This window comes from Corvus cornix, chromosome 19 (genome assembly GCF_000738735.6).
Source record: "Corvus cornix cornix isolate S_Up_H32 chromosome 19, ASM73873v5, whole genome shotgun sequence".
In the NCBI taxonomy this organism is placed as follows: Eukaryota; Metazoa; Chordata; class Aves; order Passeriformes; family Corvidae; genus Corvus; species Corvus cornix.
Window position 1 is genome coordinate 3827374 of NC_046348.1, and position 18823 is coordinate 3846196.

Below are 18823 nucleotides of genomic sequence, written 5' to 3' on the forward strand. Positions count from 1 at the left end.
ACACAACTTTTCTCCTTATTGTAACCATCTTTGGCCCTCTAGTGAGCAAATACAAGTCTCAGAGTAGCTGCTTGCAAGAGGTATCAAGTCTTTGACCAAAGAAACTTTATAGAAGAACTTGAAACTACTTGACTCTTTTCACAGCACAGCATAACCCACTAATAAATCAAAAGTTCCAGTGTCAAAGAGTCCGCTTTTAAGAAGCCTTCAGTCCTGAGTTGCTGGCTGGACTTCATTTCATGTTGCTGTGCAACATGGATGTGCTGAAAGGCACATACTGCAGGTTTTGTGAGGGGGGCTGGAGTGGAAGGAGGTGACAGTTGTTAGAGGTAGGGCAGCCCTTGGAGACAAAAAGGCATTTTGTATAAGGGGACTTACAAGGAAAGGTACTACTTCCTCCTACAGGTGCTTTACATAAACAGGTATGTTTGATACCCACATTGACGTATTTGGATATGAATGATTTTGTGAAATCATTAGTTAAATTTGCTTTTAAGTGGCTAGGCTGCTCCGGCAGCCAGGCAGGTGCATGCAGTACTTCAGTCCCCAGACACCAGAGCTGCTTTGAGTTCCTGTTGGAGCACTTGTCCAAAAGGTCTTCAGAGCAGGTTTCTATCCCACCAGCTGACTGCCACTTAAAAGTTGGGACTGTGCAGAATTTCAGTGGCAAGGTGTCATTCTTTCCATTAAAGAAAACACTGGAAGAAAGCTGTTCTTCCTCAATCTAGCAATGGACTTATTCCCCCACAGGCTGCGCTTCCTTTTTGATTTCCACAAGTGTATCTAGAACTGAAGCAATTCAAGGTACTTGCTGTTTTCAGCAAGTTCAGCAGTGGTCTCTTCTTTTGTCTTCCTAAATAACACACAGTTCACCACAGACTCACCTGTAACTTCACAAAATAGTTAAAAGTTTTACTTCTCTGCTCTCCAGAATTGCTGCTTGTTTTTCTTTAGGGGGTAGGCCTGGAACTGTTTGTCTTGCCTCAGTGCTATGGAAGAAATGAGAATTCCACAGCACTACTCATTCCCCTCTTTGTAAATTCAAATATATATTTGGCTTACCCAAGATGGTTTGTGATCCCACCTGACCCAGATATTCCCCAGGGAGGAGCGTTACCATGGGATACTGCTAAGATCTACAAGCTGCAGGTATGCTAATGCCCAGTGACTGAATGAAAGAGGCAGCTCAGGGTCTGATGCCAAGTGTCCAGGTTGTAGGAATCCTCTGGCAGGCAAGGAAATGGCCTATTTCACTTTCTGTGCTTACAGTTGGCTTTTTGTTTGTTCCTGCCCCACACTGAAAGGGGCACTGGTAGAAAGCTGTTACTGATACAATCAGATGGGAACACCACTGAGGAGCTGCAGTATTGACAAGTAGTATGAGGATTCTTGGTGAACAAGGCAGTAAACTAGCATTCCTCAGTTTTCCTTGTAGCAGGGCCTTATATCTGGTTTGATTTGTGCAGGCTGTTGGCATCCTGGATGCTCAGTTAACACTGTAGCTTCTCCAGGCGTTTGTTACCCTGGCTGAGGGTTTGAGCTGATTTTTGCCCCAACACGGTTTGCCCTGCATTCCAGATATCACTGCATCACTGGGGGAAAAGGAAAAGCATCAAATATGAATGATGTCTAACTAGTGTGGCCATCTTAATTCATTTTTTCTATTTCTCCATGCTGCACCAGAGAAGATCTCTAAAACTCAAAGGCTGTCAGCTGTCACTCTAAAATTCCTTCTGCTGCAGTGCCTGGAAACGCTGAAACTGGATGATCAATAAGCAGAGCACATAAATTCTGAAGTGATTAGAAGTGTATTTTGGGCTTTGGTAGGCTGATGGGGGGTGGACTCCACTGCGCCTGTACCATCTGGTGCACTGCTCTTGGTGCAGTGCCATCACTGCACACAGAGCAGCAACACAAGGCCCTTCAGAAGCAGCACGAGGGATTCTAAACCAAATCAGAGGCTGGTTGGGGTTTAGAGAGACTGTCATACAACAGCTTCCTGCCCAGGCAATTCCTCAGAGACTACAGTTCCCTTGATACAAAACATAGCAGTAGTTTGAAATCTGATCTCTGTTGTTAGTGAGAAATTAAACTAAATCTGTTCAGGGAGCAGTAACTGTTTCCTCGCAGTTCCTCAAGAGGATCAATAGCACCATGAGCAGTGGGGTAATTGCTACGCAGCAAAGCCATACACCGCTGTCATCGAGCTGCGCAAAATGAGACAGGTTGTTTCATGGTATGTCTAGAAAACTACAGTCTGTGGCTCTCCCGGGCCTAGCTCTGTATTTGCTGTTTTATCCAACACCAAAATAAATATGATGCAGAGCAACTTTTCAAAGGTCACTTCATGGCAGAGTCCAGAAAAAATTATGTCTGTAAAACAATACTGTGCATGAAGTCTTCAAACGTTTAATTGAAAGTTGCTCCTTAAAGCAAGCAAAACATTTGCTGTTGGACCAGCATCGAGTATTTGGCATTTCTGTTGCACCTAAGCAGGAGCGATGATGAGCAACGACAGCAGCCGAGGCGGCAGCTGTGTTGTATACATGGCTGCGAAAACGATCCTGTTACTGGTACTTGGCCATTGCCTGTCGACTCGCAACCACTTGTCACCCACCGGGCACCAATCCAGCGTCCAGGGGGCACAGATCCAGTGTCCAGGATTGTTGGCTCTGAAACAAAAGCAAGAATTGAAGTGACGATGCTACAGTGAGCACAGCGCGCGGAGGAGCGCCCATGCCCCGAACACCGTCGCTGTGGCTCTGCAGCCGTGCGGGCACTGGCCGGGCAGAAGGTGCTTTCCGGGCTCAGGGCGGCGCGGGACGGCGCTCCTGGGGCAGGTGAACGGAGGTGGTGCACAGGTGCGTTTCCCCCGGTGCTGGGCGGTTTTTTTCCAGCGTTCCCCAGCCGTGCCAGTCGGCGCCTTACTGTTCACCGCCAGCCCAGCGCTCCGGACGGGATCACCGGGCGAGTCCTCCACGTGGGAAGCGCATCCCGGAGGCGGCTACACCCGGCTGCCCATGCCGGGGGGGCGGGGCTGTGCCGTGCCGCCAGCCGGCTGTCGGTGCCAGCGGAGAGGCGGGGAGGAGCCGGGGATAAAGCGGGAGAAGGCGGGATAAAGCGGGAGAAGGCGGGATAAAGCGGGAGAAGGCGGGATAACGCGGAGTGAGACGGGCCGCCCCAGCGCTGCGGCCGGTGCGGGCGCTGTCGCGCGGCTCTCGCGAGAGCCGCCGCCCGCCCCAGCGCCAGAGCGCGGCGGTCTCGCGAGAGCTGCGGTGCCGGAGCCAACATGGCGGAAGGTGAGGGGGGGAGCCCGGGTGAGGGGCCGGGCGGGGCCGGGGGATTCCGCCGCTCCCGGGGCATTGCAGTGTGCGGCTCCCGCCGCTCCTCCGTGCGGGACGGGCTCGGCCCTGCTCGCGGTGGGTGGGGCAGGTCGCCCCCGAGGTGAGCGGGAGATGGCGGGGGCCGCGGGCGGACACCCCCGGGTGGGGCCGGCCTGGCGCGGGCGGCTTTGCCCCTCAGGAGGGGGCTTGGGGTTGCTGTGGGCGGTGGGAGCCGGCCAGGACGTCCCGCCGACCTCTCCCCGCAGGCCGTGGGTCAGGCGGGGCCGCAGGGGGGTCCCGCCCGTCCCGTGGGGCTCATCCCGGCGCCGTCCCGGGGCTCATCCCGGCCTGCCCTGCCCGAGTCGCCGCGGGGAGCCTGTGCTGCAGCCTCCCGGTCACTTGTGCCGAGTCCTTTTGTCAGGCTCAGGTGAGATCTGCAGAGTTCCTGGAGTGCTGCTGTGTTGCTTGAAGACTGTACGTGACACCGTTTAACCTAATGCGATTTGAAGGGACGCTTGGATTTTTACAGTTCTACTCATTTCTGCAGGACAAGCTTCCTCTTTTTTGTTCTCGGAGAAAACGGAGTCGGCAAACGGAGCTAAATGCTCAAAGTTACAAAGGAAATAAAGTTAGAGTTGCGAAAGCACAGCCTTCAACTCTTGAAGTCCAGCTCTTGGACAGTGGTGAAATTTTAGGAACACTTGTAGAATATTGACTTAAGATGGAACAGATGCTGATGGACTGGCATGCATCACCTCAGAGGATGCTGCAGTCAAGCTGGATTGATCAATCCCTAGAGCAATGCCTGACTTCTTGTGTGCTGAAATACCACTGCTTCATATTTAGCTGACCAGCCTCTTATGCTTGCTTTTAAGCCTTGGTGACCCAGTTCTGGAGGGCTTTAGATGTCCAGGTTGGCTTCAGGCAGTGAAACTTTCCCCAGTCAGACCCTCAAGGATGTGAGGCTCTGGCTCAGGGTCCTCCTCTGCAGAATTAACCAGCAGTTAATACAAGCCCTGTTTCATACAATCTATACTTCTCAGAGATTCTTCCCCAGCTTAAGTAATTCTCTGATCTTTTGGCTGAAGAAAGCACATGACCAGTGAATGATCCTGTGTGAACAGGAATAGCAAGCTGGAGTTGTTGTCACCCTCCTCGGTTCCTTGGGATGTCTTGGAAGAGGGGCTCATTTTGTCCCTGCAAACAAGGTACCAACCTGCAGCCTCACTTCTCTAGTTAAGAGCTACGGTTGAGTCAGCTGAAAAGTGAAGGCCTATTAAGGAAGGGAGCTTGTCAAATTGTGGTTATTTGCTCAGAAGCCAAGTGCTTTTTCTCATAAGGAAGTGTTGCCTCTTCTACAAAAATCCTGAATCAGATTTATTGCAATTACTACCTGCAAATTGGCTGAACAGCTTAGTAAGACAAGAGCCAAGTTGGCATTTCTAATTTCTGGGTTCTGTACCACTAATTCCAGAGGTTTACAAGCAGGCATGGGTAAGAATTGTTGGATCAATGCTTGAGTGTAAAGAAGCAGTAGCTGTAGAATTTTGGGGTGGTGGCAGGGTAAAGATCAAAAGTGAGGAGGAACAAGAAAGCAGTGACTTGTACAGCCTTGGGGTGATAAGGGTCAGAGTGTGGAGCAGTGGAGCGGATAAGGAAGTAATTTGGTTTTCTGAAATACTTCACCCAGGTCCACTTCATAAATAAAAAAAGTCTGTCTGTATGGTTTCTGGGACTGCTTTGGATGGGTGGGATGGGCTGTGTGATGGGTTTCACTAGACCCTCTGGTGTTTGATATGTGTTATCTGTCTCTCATTGCCTGTTGCCTCCCTACTTGCATTCAGCTATCTGTTTGCTCTCAAGTACTTCTGTGCCTTCTCCTGTAAGAAAATAGCAGTAGCCTTTCCTGAAATCCTCTTCAATGTCTTTGATATGGAGTATAAACTTCTGCCAGTTTGTGAGATGCTGATCGACCTGCCAGAAAGCTGTTAACAAACACTGCTCTTATTTACCTGGACTGTGGCTTAGAAGGAGAGGCATTTTGTATTTTCCTCTCTGCTGAACCCAGCTGAGGCATTTGGATTGATGTTTAGCCAGAGGCTTACCTGGTATCTTACTAAGCCTGTACTTTCGGTGTCTTGAGGCAAGGATGGTCATTAAGTGTGTGCATTAAGAGTGTGTGTGTGTGTGCCTGCAGTAATTGTGCATTTTATTTGCTCACTCTTTAAGTGAGCACTTTACAGGGAAAACTGAGGCTTTGCCCTTGTGCTGTAGATGTTTATTAACTGGACATTGAGAACTCTCTTGAATGTGCATTTGAAATGTGCTGTAAGATCAAATACCGTCGTCAAGTGTAGCTGCTACCCAACATCTGTGCAGGTTGTCACGTAGAATAAGAGAAACTTTCTTTTACAATTCTTGTAACTGGCACAGTAAGCAAATACCCATCAGTCCTTCTCACTGAATTTGCAGGAAGCATATGGTGTCAATCTGAAAGCAAGAGTTCTCAAAGCTTCGGTTCTTTGAAGTACTTTCACTGCTGGTAGGGATTGTCTGGGATTGCCCTGAAAGCAACAGTAACAAGCTGGATTGTGGGTCACACACAAAGCTTCAGCTACTGCTGTTTGGGAGTTTAAGGCAGTTCTGCATTGTATCCTAGTGATTTCAGGCTAATTTGGAGCCAATGAGCTGACTTTGGTAAAATGACCGTATTTATGATGTTACCTCTGGTACGGATTCTTTATTCCCACCTTCACACTCCCATGGTTTGACTGGAAGATGCAGTATTTCTGTAAGGTGGTGCATGCAATGAGCTTCGTTAGGCAGCTGCTTATTCCTAGCATTTGAATTTGTATGGCCTCTAAAAATCTCACTGGATGAACAGTGAACACTAATTTTTGGTGCAGTTCTCAGTGTCTTTCACTCTGGGCTCCTGTCAGACTCCTGCTCTCCCTGCTGTAACAGTAGGATTTGCTTTGTGCCCTCCCAACACTCTCCTCATGGAGAAATGAGGAAGGAGTAGTTGTTCAAGGGACATGTCCTTCTAGTTCTGGGAACACCAAAACTGCATTCATCTTCAGATAGAGAGACTGACCACAGCAGGATTTCAAACCCTCCTTGAGGCTTGCTGTGGTACTGATGGCACAATTCTGAAATCAGAGTACATTTCAGTAGAAAAAGACAGGTATCCCAAAGGAGAGGGTATCTATGAAATTTCAAAGGATGAAGCTAACAAAAAGGCTGTTGAAGGAAGTACCTGCCAAACGTGCTTAAGTAGTATTAACTGAAAAATAAAATGGGATATGTTGCCTTTTGTTTATCCATTACAATAGTTGTTAAGTTAAAAGACTTATGAGGAAGCATTTGCTGCCAGGTCTGTAGAGGACAGGCTAAACAAGGTGTTCTGTCTGCAGCAGAGCCAGAGACTGATGCTCTGCCCTGGGGACCTGTGTCAGAGCAAAGCCAAGGTCAGCTGTGCTGTTGAACTTTCTACAGAAGCAAGAAGAAAACACTGATCAACAGAGCTCAGTTTCTCATTGTTTGTACTAGTGACATTTAGTAAATATTTGAGAAAAGTCGTCAAAGTATGAATTCTTAACTGGTAGGGAGTAATCTTGTAGGAACTTTCCCACCTAAAATCACTGGTTAGCTTACAAATTTATCCTCCCTGCCCCCTCTTATTTTAGGACTGGTTTGGGATTTGGCCTTACTTGAAAAATCAACTTAGTGATGGGGGGAAAATAATAAAGAACTGTGATTAATAGCAAACATATAGTTTTTGCAACTAATCCACAAATAAGGACCCATAAGTTGGATTGGTTTTAAACAGCTGTACAGATGTTTCCTTCCAGCAGTGAAGTGTAGAGGTTTTTCTTAGAGGTGGCCTGGGTTGAGTTCAGTGAACAACTTACCCCAGCATGTTATGGAGTAACCAGTTAAGTGTGGTGGAAAAGTGAGTTCTGCAATGGGATGGAAGTACCTGTTCAAGGCTCAGATTCCCAGGTGCTGTTGCTTTGCTGCTTCTGAACTGAAATAGCCACCATGGACTTGACTCCATATGTGATGCCTTGTCAGTGGAGGGCCTCCAATGGAGGAGTGTGTGTGTCAGCAGGAAGTAGTTTTATATATTTTTGACTGGCCTTTAGCACGTAGATTCTGGGGACAATCTGTTTTCCACTGTGGCCATTTTTTGGGGAGTTTCTTAGCTGACAGGTTGAGGAGTTCTAAACAGTCAGTTAAATACTCTGAGGTAGATATGGTACATCAGCAACCTGCTCACTTGTGGTTTAAGTATCAGCTGTCAAGTCAAACAGCATCTTACCTAATGCTGAAAATATGGGTAAGAACCAGAGACTTAGTCCTCTACCCCAACTACAATTTCCACAGAAATGGACTCCCATGGCTTTAGGAGCTTTACGGCATTCCTGTAAATTTACAAAATTCAGAACTTTCTTTGTAAGTGACTTCTGTGACTGTGTTATGATTTTTCAATGTGTTTATGAAAATGATATAAAATAGAAGGTTTAATACAGGGGGTGAGATGCTCTAGTATGTGGAAGAGGAGAGGCTGTCCTTGGAGTGTTGTGTAATTAAACTACATGTGTAATCTGAGGGTTTAAGTTATCCTCAGATGCCAGAAAAAGGTGTGCATGTCTCAACCTTGTAGTAACACTGTGTGCCTTGCAGAGGAGGTGGCCAAGCTGGAAAAGCATCTGATGCTCCTCCGCCAGGAGTATGTGAAGCTGCAGAAGAAACTTGTTGATACAGAAAGGAGGTGCAACCTTCTGGCTGTGGAGTCCAACCAGGGCAATTCCAGCGACACCTTCATCAGTCGACTTCTCACCATTGTAGCTGAACTCTATCAGCAGGAGCAGTACAGGTAAGGAATCCCCCTCTGGGGAAAGGGGAATTCCAGGAACCTTTGATTTTATTGACTGCACTAGGTCCTGGTCTTAGACGAGGAAAATTCTTCGCTGCCTGGTGTGAATAGCGTCCTGAGTTGCAGCTGTAGATGGAAGAGCATGCTAAAATCAAGTGACATTCTGTATCCAGTTCTTGAATCGAGAGCTTTAAGCAGAAGTTTGTTTCTTAGACAAGTTCAGAGAAAACTGACAATGGTCACTGTCAGCAGCAAAGCTCCCTTTGAACAGAAGGAGTTTTGACCTGGACCATACTTGGTTGATGGATTAATTACACAGTGTGTCTGAAAAACTGTTCCTTTCTTGAAAGGCTTTGTCCTTAAAACATTTTCAGTTCTGTATTCCAGTGGTGTGTGTAGAAGCCTGATTAATTTGGCTTGTCTGGTTGTATTGGTGATGTATGTGACTTAGTGATGCACTGTATTTTTGAATCTCAACACAAAGTTATGGTTAATGTTTTCTTTTCTGTAGGCATACTAAGGATCCTTTCCGTATTCTAGATCTCTGAGCTGATTCAGTTCTGAGACTGTTGTGATATTTATCAATTTCTTTGCTGTTACTGAAAGCAGTGCCAATATAGTAAAGAAGTTTAGTCATGTAAGGGAAAATCTATTTTAGTTAAAATTTCCTTGCACCAGCATCTCTTCATGAGCCTCCCTGAGAAAAGGCTCTGTGCCTGCAAGAATTTACTGTAGCCTGCTGGGTAAAAGATTTGATAGATAGTGTATGTCAGAAGAGTTGCAGCACTTTATTTCTGTTCAGCTTCTTAGCTTTAAATGCATAGAATAGTTGTCTAAAAGGGCCTACACATCACAGAATGAGAAAGGTAGCAGGTCCCAGTGCAGGTTTCATTAAGTAACATCTCGGTGTTGTGCTGTAGTTTATAGCAGTACTTTGATTTGGAAAATGGTCTGGAAAGCACACCTACACAGTCAGAACATTTGCAAGCCATGGGACTTCAAAAAGAGCAGGTCAGGTATTTTCTAACTGCAGTGGATAACCTGGTATAAACGGTCAGGATGAAATGGGTGTTGTTGACAGCTGGTCTCCGGGGAGCTGGGGATTCTGCCTTGCACTCAGACTACTGTCAAACAGCGTTGTTCTCTTGCTGGTCTTGCCTGAAAGCATTGGTGCTTAGCTGACAGTATTAGTATGGACACTGTGACATAAATATTTAACTTCAAGATTGGTGGCTTTTCCTAACTTCTACAATAATTCTCTTGCTGTTTATTCTGAAATGGTAAAAAAACCCAAACCCAACCAAGTACTTGAAGTATTAATGACTCACTGCATTTCTCCCTAGAAAAATATGGATTGCCATTTGACAACATGTTTTACTTAACCAATTGTGTTTTAACGTCCCAAACAACTTGAACCAAAATCGTGGATATCATGACATAGATACTGTGGAGATGCTGAATCTATACATACCTAAGTGCAGGGAAAGTCTGCATAATACGTGTTTGTGCTTTTTTCTCCTATCAGTGATCTGAAGATAAAGGTTGGGGACAGGCACATCAGAGCTCACAAATTTGTCTTGGCCGCACGCAGTGATACATGGAGTCTTGCCAACCTTGCCTCAACAGAGGAGCTGGATCTGTCAGGTCAGTCACTGCTGAGTAATGTGATGCCTCATTGTCTTTAGGGTGACTTGTGAAAGGGCCTGTTGGGAGAAGGTTGCTTAAGTGCCTTTCAGTCTAGTGCTGTCCACTCAAAGTGGTGCTTAATCTGTTGATTATGGAGCTCTCGTTCTGAAAAGTGGTAGTGAGCTTGTGAACTGTGTGCTAGGGGTAGTTAAGTCAATAACCTGCCTTCTTTCTCTTTAACAAACAGGGGTTGAGATTGGTGGCCTGTTTGTCTTTTCTAGAGTCAACTAAACGTAATGAAAAACAAATCTATATGGAGGAGCTTGACTTCTTCCTTTGTGAGGAAGGACAGGGCTTTTTGAGGTAGTGTGCATAATTTCTCTGAAGCGTGTCATGGAAATACCTTGCTGCTTGTTAACACAGTGTGTGTGGGAAGTGAATGCAAGTACTGATGTGTTATTGAAATTGTTTGCTTTGGCACTTTGATACCTTTGTAAAACAGGTGAGGAAGAGAAGTTTTCCAAAAGACCGTCTTCTACATGAGCATTTTGGTTTGCTGTAGCTATTTCTTGCATGTACTTACACTGAGCAGTGTTTCTGCAGATTGAACTCTCAACAGGCTTTTCTGTACTTAACAGTGTAGGACAGCCTTATACAATTAATTTGTGAGCAATAAAACCAGGTATGAAGTTAAGCAGGCTTGCTGACTGGCATGTTGAATATTAAGCACTGGCTTCACTTTCTGCACTTAATCTTATCATGAATTCTAAGTACAAACAAACTGGAAAGTAGCAAGTCACAGCAAGCTGGTTTTATGAGACAGCGTGGGCTTCCGTGCAACATGATTTGTGGATCTTTCTGCAGGCACAAGAAAACAGATGCCAAGGAGTTTTGAAACTGCTATGCTAACAAAAGCTATTACTAAAAAGCTCTTATGTTACTTGGAGTGTCATTCCAAGTGGCAGTCCGAAGCGTTTCTAGCTCCATGTCTAAGCTAGTCTGAGAATGTCAAATGTAACTGCCGTCTTACATGTTTAACAATGCAAACACTACTTGAATGTGTGCTAGTAAATGATACTTTCCACTGTAAAATTGAATTACTGATTTTTTAATAAATTTGATAAATGGCACAAGGATTACCTTATGAAGTAGCTGGAGCAAGCAACAAGCTGTTCCCTGGAAATGGTTTTCTTAAGAGGTTCTCTTAAGAACTTGCAAGCTAAGATTGCCTGAATCTTATCTTCAGAATGCAGGCAGCATTTGAGATTGAGTGTTTTTAGAGTTCGTGTAATCTGTAGAATTTTCTAATCTTTAAAAGAGTAGAAAGAGATGAACACATGTTCTCTTACTGAGAGGGAGAAAATGCACTCTTACCTCTGCCAAGGCAGAGCTGATAGTACATCTCAAGTAGGTTTTCTGATTGCTTCAAGTTTGGCAAAAAATACTTGTCTTACTAAAACCTTGTGATTCCTAGGAGGCAGCCTGCATGCCAAGTACTGCTGCTACTCTGCAGATAATCTGGGCCAACCCTCCATCTAAAGGAGATGTTTTAGGATGGGTATTTTGGTGTCTTTAAGGTTTTTAATTTAAATTTTTTTTAGAAAAACAAAACAGCTCAAAGGACTAAGGTTAATTTTTTAAATGAATGGTATTTCTGTTGTTGATCTGATCTCCTGAAGTTATTCTTACCTACATCCTTGTAAGATGGATTGTCATTTTAATTGTGAGTAGGTGACAAAGGTCCTTGGCCACTGGGCTTGAGTAGTGTCCCATGGTGTGATTTTCCGTTTTATTCCCACTGCATAAAAACATCAGTTTGTGATCAGTCTTGTAAACACCTGAAATATAACCAGCTCCTTAAACTGGCTCTTCTACACTTTTCCTAGAAGTGGCTGCCAGCAGTTTGAAGTGCTTTGTAGTCACTACCAAAGTGTAACAAGGTGTAAATACCTTTGTTGGAATGCAGCAGTTCATAACATATGGCTGTTAAATCAAAAAGGGAGATTGTTCTTGTCAGATGTGGGTGTGCATTTGGCCATATGTGAGGGACCAAGGAGCGTAAGGGGCATCACTGGTCCCTGAATATGCAACGTGGGTGTAGCAGATAGCTCCCTGCATTCTGCAGTGTCCCAGTGTAAGAAGGTTTTCCTGCTTGGTGCCAGCATTGTTATTCAACTTCTGACCAGTTTCAACATTTTGAACTAAGTACAGTTTCAAAACAAGACCATCTTTTTATGGTAGCTGTGACTTTCAGAAGTCAAAGGAAGAGCAACTACTAGGATAGGTGATTGCTTTTAGGTATTTTATTAATCCTGTTGCTCCCTGTACCAGATGCTGACCCAGAGGTAACCATGGCAATGCTGCGGTGGATCTACACAGATGAACTTGAGCTAAGAGAAGATGATATCTTCTTGACGGAGCTTATGAAATTAGCTAATAAATTTCAGCTCCAGCTGCTTAGGGAAAGGTGAGTCTTAGTAAATATACCTGAACTCTTAAACCTTGTTTGAACAGAAATAAGATGATAGCTGCTGGCAATTGGATAAAATTATACTTTTTTCAAAGTCTTGAGCTTTTAATAATACAACATGACATTCAGTTTATCAGGGGAAATGAAGCATTGTGCTACAGTTAAACTGTAGCAGATTTCTCATAAGTTTTATGTTTACTTTGCAGTTCTTCTCCCAGTCAAACTAATAACCCTAATCTGGTGTTGAGAGGAGATAGTAGAATAGCATCAGGTTCAGGAGAGTTGCAAGAAAGGAGTTGTTAGAGAATGCTAGGAAGTCAATGGCAATTAGCTTGGTATTAAAGTGGCACAGGTGAAAGTTTTGTAACTTCTGTGCATCTTGTGCAACCTTTCTTCAGAAATAGGGTTAATGTACAATGCTTTCACGTTCTGAGACTGTGATTACACCATGGTATTAGGGGCTAGGTTGTTATATTGAATTACAGAGTGTTCTAAACCATTTGGAGTTAGTGAGAAGCCTGAATGTACAAATTGAAACCTCGTCAAGTTTGTACAACTTCAAAGCCTTGAATTTAGTCAAAGTACCCTTTAATTGAATAATCCTTTGCCCAAGGGGTATCTGTAGCAGTACATTCATAATCTATGATTTGTATGCCTTCAACATGAAGCAATTAAATTGCTGTCAAGTGTTCTGACCAGAGAAGCTGAAATCTGTAAGGCCAGTGCTAAAACTGCTTCAAGCCTTGTACCAGCCCAAAAGCTGCCCTCATGTTGTAGTGTGAACTTAGCAGTTGGCTGGTCGATGTGTAGGATGCCATTCATAATTATGAGATGTTTTTGTAGTTACAGAATCATTGAATAATGGAATTGTTTAAGCTGGAGAAGACCACTAAGATAGAGTGGTCAGCAGCCCAGCACTGCCAAGTCCATCATTAACCATGTCCCCAGGTGCCACGTCTACACGCCTGTTAAATCCCTGCACAGGTGGTGACTCCACCACTGCCCGGGGCGGCTGTGCCAGTGCCTGACCACCCTTTCAGTGAAGACATTTTTCCTAATATCCAACCTCTACAACCCCTGCTTGTGATCACTGTTGTACTTGTAGAGATACACATCTTCCCTACTTCATAGTAGTGAATGAACTGCAGTTTGTGCCCTTGGGAGAGCTGGGATGGATCTCTACTTGCAGACTGCTGTGTGGTGTTATTATGGACCTTGGCTAGGTGGGCTCTGATAGAAGTCTGCTCTTATGGAAGAAGTCTTCTAGGACTTCTGACAAAAGTATGTTTATGCAGTTTAGCCTTATTAAAGCAAGTCCCTGCTGTATTCTACTGGTATCTGTAGAAAGGAGTCTTAGGACTCTCTTACAGCATGGGAGAGTGATTAAGTGAAGCTTTTTGGTTATTGACACTGGCTTTCCTGTTTTGACAGATGTGAAAAAGGAGTTATGTCACTCGTTAATGTCAGGAACTGCATCCGTTTCTATCAGACTGCTGAGGAGCTCAGTGCCAGCACACTCCTCAACTACTGTGCTGAGATTATTGCTAGCCACTGGGTGAGTTCTGGCACAAGGAGGCAAGACAAAAAATGTTTGGACATCATAAGAATGTAATAGTAGAATTTTGCTTACCTTACCACACTGTCTAACCTCAGTTAGTTGGTCAATTGTCTTGAGAATGTCTTGGTAGGGGGGAGTAACTTGTTCTGTTCATTGGAAATACTTCACTGTACAAAGTGTCTTAGTTTCCTAAACATGACCCAAATAGAAGGGACTGTATTCTAATAAGCAAGAGGGTTGTTTATCAAATCTGGACTCCAAAGTGTTTAGAAGTTCATCCATAGTTGGTCTCTGTCTATACAGATCACAAATCCCAGGCCTGCTTTTACTTCTAAAAATAATTCATGGAAGCCAGGGAAATTTATTTATCTTCTGTAATGGAGGGAGAGGCAGCTGGTCTTGCAACCAGCTTGGAAGTTTCACTTGCTCTGATCTCTTATTTTGAAGAAAGTTTGATTAACTGAGTAATGAGTTAGCCTTTAAAATAAGACTTGTCAACAGTAAACTTGGGGCAGGGGGGGCTTCAGATTATTCTAAATCTAAAATGCATACTCTAGATGTGGATGTTTCTTTCTCTGGCTAATGCTAAGGCAAAGGGAAGTGTTTTGATATGTTAATACATAAAAAAAGATTATTATGTCTGAACCTTTGGGTCAGCAGTTTTAACTCAACTTTCTTCTTGACTCCTAACTTTTGATGCTCAGCTCTACATGGAAATGAAGTTGCTTCTGTTTAGTCAAATGAGCACTAACTGAGACCTAAGGCCTTCTTATTCCGAAGATTCTGTTTACTTTTATTCATATTTTTATGAATCAGTCTTCAGTAGTTGTAGGACTTTTTGGCAAAGTTAAGAATAAGTCAGTAGAGGATTATCTTAAAGACTAGATGTTAATCCACCATAGTGTCTGGTAAAATGCTAGTTTTCCATGTCTGTAGACAAAAAGGAAGAAAAATTTCACTGACTGATCTTGAAATTAAAATGTAAGATATAAAGCTTCCTGATTGTTTCTTCCTAATCTTAAAAGACTATCTGGGATTTTTCCTGCCAAAATGTTATCAAAATGGAACTTCTAACTGAACTTGTTTTGTGAACTTCAAAATTACATTGTACAATGCCTTGTCTATAAATATAACAGGAGTATTGCTTACCCTTGTCTTTTTTATTGCTTCTAGGATGACTTGCGTAAAGAAGACTTCAGCAGCATGAGTGCTCAGCTATTGTATAAAATGTTCAAGTCAAAGACAGAATATCCTTTGCATAAGGCCATTAAAGTTGAGAGAGAAGATGTAGTCTTCTTGTATCTTATTGAAATGGATTCACAGGTATAGTGAGACTGACTTGATCTATCTTCTAGAATTTGGTGTTTCAAGTAACTAGTTCCTAAGTACCAGTCTGAAACTCGTTAGTGATTTTTCTCACTAATTCTTATTTGCATGTTCAGCATTGCCACAGCTACTTCTGTGTAGGTAATGGAGGTCTGTTTAGCAGTAGCTTCATGAAGACATAATTTAGAAGTGATTTGTAACACTTAAAAACATCTTCATGCAACAGAATATATCTAATAAAATCCATTACCTGATATTGCTATGTACATTTATAGCTGAATGGTTATAATAGCCAACTTTGCTGCTTCGTGGCTGTTCAGTAAGAATCATTTCCTTGGACAACTTTTCTGTTGAAAGCTGAAGTAACAGGTATTTGTTCTGCTTGGATGAAAACTCTAAACAACTAGCAAATAAGTTGTCTCCCAACAAGAGGCAAGGAAGAGTTATTCAAATACTTGTAATGTCAGTTGGCTGTATTTGTGTTGTAGCTTCCTGGGAAGCTCAATGAATTGGATCACAATGGAGATCTTGCTCTGGATCTAGCCCTGGCCCAAAGATTGGAGAGTATTGCAACTACACTGGTCAACCACAAGGCTGATGTAGATAGGGCAGACAAGACAGGCTGGAGTCTGCTCCATAAAGCCATCCAGAGAGGTAAGGAGATGTGATATGAAGCTTTGTTAACTTCCAGTTGTTCCCAGTGTGGAATACATACTTCCAAGTCTGTTCCTGTGTCATGTTGTAGTGACACTGCAGTTAGAAAATTGTAGTGAAGTATGAACTTTGTCCTGTTTCTTTTTATTTTTTTAAGACGTAAGAGCAAACAGACTTATTTGAGATCTGAGAGCCAGTTTGCTGGCTGGGCAAACTTATGCTATGTGAAATCCAGGTGCAATCTAGTAGAACATTGCCTGCTAAAGGAAGAAATCTAGGGAGACACTGGGAATATTCTAATTTAACAGTATTCTTTCTGACAAATAGTTGAATTGAGCACGACAAAATAAAGGTCACAAAGAAGAAGTCCTTTCCTAGACTTGGGTTGAATGCAGCATATGCTTCTTTGAAATATGGTTAACAGTAAGGGTCCTTGCTACTGCATAGCAGTTTCAGAACAGGAAAATCTGACTGAAAGAAGATGAGGAGCAGGTGGTGGTACCTGGACTGTCCAGTCTGAATATTTCCAAAGCTCCAGTGCAGTTACCAGAGTGGTGTCTGAGTACAACTACATGATTATATTGAGCTGTTCCCCACCTTAGAGTGGAAAATGCATCTTATGAGAATTGGAGCACAGCAGGTTCTGGTTGCCATGGCCACAGTACTCTGAAGGCTTTGGATCAGCAGCATCTTGGCCTGTGGTCAAAGTGTGGTAAAAATCTGCAGCGAACACCTTGTGCTGCTTGTTATTTCTGCAATGTCTTTGGCAGCTCTCTTCCAGAAAGCCAAGCATAAGTTTATTTTTACCAGCAAACTGTCTCGGACCCCTAGAAGTAAAGGAAGAAGTTGGGAGCTGAATTTTAAACTCACAAAATTTAAATTCATCTCCTACATGTCTAAACAGGGTAATGCTGGCTTCTGATCCTGTGAGTGAGACTTCAGCCACGGGAGTAGGAGACATTGTAGGCATAGGTCAGTGTTGTGATGGCTGCAGCCATATAAAACACTGGAAAAATTGCAGCAGGCTGTTCTTCATACTTAATACTGGCATTTGTCCCTAGTTCTAATGTCTGCTTTCAGTCTGATCTAGAGCTCTGAGAATGAACACTTGCTTTTCAGTAACCACAACTTCAGTGAATTAATCACAGTTAACAATCACATGTTCTGGAAATGGAGCTAAAGCAAATTGTCTGCACTTGCCACATGATTCTTACTACTTACAATCACTGAAAAGTGGGGGAATGTCATATATGGAGATCAGAATGGGACTTTTGTTTTTGTTGATAGAGATAATCCAGCAATATGGATTTAAAACACTGTTCTTTGTTCTCCACTCTTGCATTCAGGCCAAGCAAAATGTGAATATGTCTATGCAAAATAGCCTTTGAAGCAAGGGCAGCCAGTATTTTCCTGAAGTTATTCTTTGCATATTGGTGTTTCAAGTACAAGGTTTCATATGTGAAAGTGGGTCTGACTCCTGAGAAGCTCTCAAGGAGTTCTTGGGAATGCTGTGCATGGTGGGTCTGCACTGCTGGAGCCCTTACCCTGTATATATATGAGGGCCTGAATTACCAAGAGCAAAGGCTGTGTTATTCCTGTTTATGTAGTAAGACTCAACAGGCTAACTTGAACTGGAAACTTTTGACTAATGCCTTGGAATAGTACCTTTTGTTCAAAAAATACTTGTATGTTTAGTATCACAGTTTGTCCAATGTTTTATTAAAGGAACAATGGATTTATCTTGATAGAGGAATGAGCAAAGTCAGTATCACTATAACAATAAGCTGGTGTGAGAACTTGAGTCACAGGTAACCTGTGGGCAAAACACTTCTTCAAAGGATTTGCTGTGAAGTGTTTTAATCCTGACTTTGCAGTGAAGCACTGTTGAAGTTGCCTGTTGCTGGGGCATTTTAGGAGCAGACACTTGTGTTGGAATGAATGTATGGTATGGATTGAAGTCACGTGTATCCGTTTCCTGGAGTATAAAACATATAGGGTACATATATCCATTAATAACTTGGTTTTGTTTCACAAAAGGAGATAAATTTGCTGCAAACTTTCTCATTAAAAATGGTGCCCGTGTGAATGCTGCTACACTGGGAGACCAGGAGACTCCTCTGCACCTTGTGGCATCGTACAGCCCCAAGAAGCACTCGCCAGATGTCATGGCAGAGATGGCACAGATCGCACAGTCCCTCCTGCAGGCAGGAGCCAATCCAAACATGCAGGACAGCAAAGGCAGGTAAATGCTGTGGGATGTAAAGTCTGCTACAAGTGTAACAGACAATGCTGTGGTGATCAGATGCAGCCTCCTAAGAACCTCTTCAGGTCTTTCAGCAAAGTACAGCTGATACTGGAACCAGGAATTCATTTACCTGGTTTGAGACCAGTTGGTAGCACTCAAAGTAGAAAGTTGAGCAGGCTGAATGGTACCCTTCACGGCCAATTAAATGTAGCCCATCTACAGAAAGCTGGGGTGAGTTGATAGTGTTAGAACACATGGTACACAGTTAAATTGCCTTTATTGAATCATTGAATGGTAAAAGCTAACTAAGATGACAAATAATATACCTGAAGCTGTCAGGGAAACTAAAATGTTCTCAAAAATCGCCAGTTTCTGCAGTTTGTTTATCTGAAGTGTAGGGCCTGTAAGCTTTTTCACAGGTTAGGTTGGGCTGGCAAGCAAGTTCATAAAATAATATAGAAGACTTGGGATATATCAGCTGCACAGTTCTGACAGGTGAGGCTATTGTACTTCTTCCTGTAAAGTTACTTCTTACATTAATGAGTTCCTTACTACCAAATTAATTGGAATCATGTTCACTAAAAGTTTAGATTTCTCTTTCTTAAAAGAAGTGCTTGTGCCTTTCTCCTTTAAGCAGAGATGAAAGTTAAGCCCATGGTTCCCTAGGGGTGTGTTGGTGACTGGGGCCAAAGTCTGAAGTGCCTTGCTTATTCCTGCTGTAACTGTTCTTTGCTGCAATTAC

The 18823-nt window shown here is 43.4% G+C and overlaps 1 protein-coding gene across 3 annotated transcripts in view; it reads left to right on the forward strand.

Moving 5' to 3' along the window:
- Positions 1–3203: 3203 nt before the first annotated feature.
- ANKFY1 (ankyrin repeat and FYVE domain containing 1) overlaps positions 3204–18823 on the forward strand; it is a 32288-nt gene continuing 16668 nt past the window's right edge. The window contains exons 1-8 of one of the 3 annotated variants that reach the window (XM_039562918.1): positions 3204–3299; positions 8010–8202; positions 9728–9846; positions 12160–12295; positions 13730–13853; positions 15030–15179; positions 15671–15836; positions 17874–18078. In XM_039562918.1, the coding sequence (XP_039418852.1) occupies positions 3290–3299; positions 8010–8202; positions 9728–9846; positions 12160–12295; positions 13730–13853; positions 15030–15179; positions 15671–15836; positions 17874–18078 (1103 nt within the window). In that variant the 5' untranslated portion in view covers positions 3204–3289. Of the gene's footprint in view, positions 3300–3451; positions 3751–4438; positions 4532–8009; positions 8203–9727; positions 9847–12159; positions 12296–13729; positions 13854–15029; positions 15180–15670; positions 15837–17873; positions 18079–18823 lie in introns of those variants that run through there. The other 2 variants (XM_039562917.1, XM_010402524.4) reach the window with 2 other exon arrangements.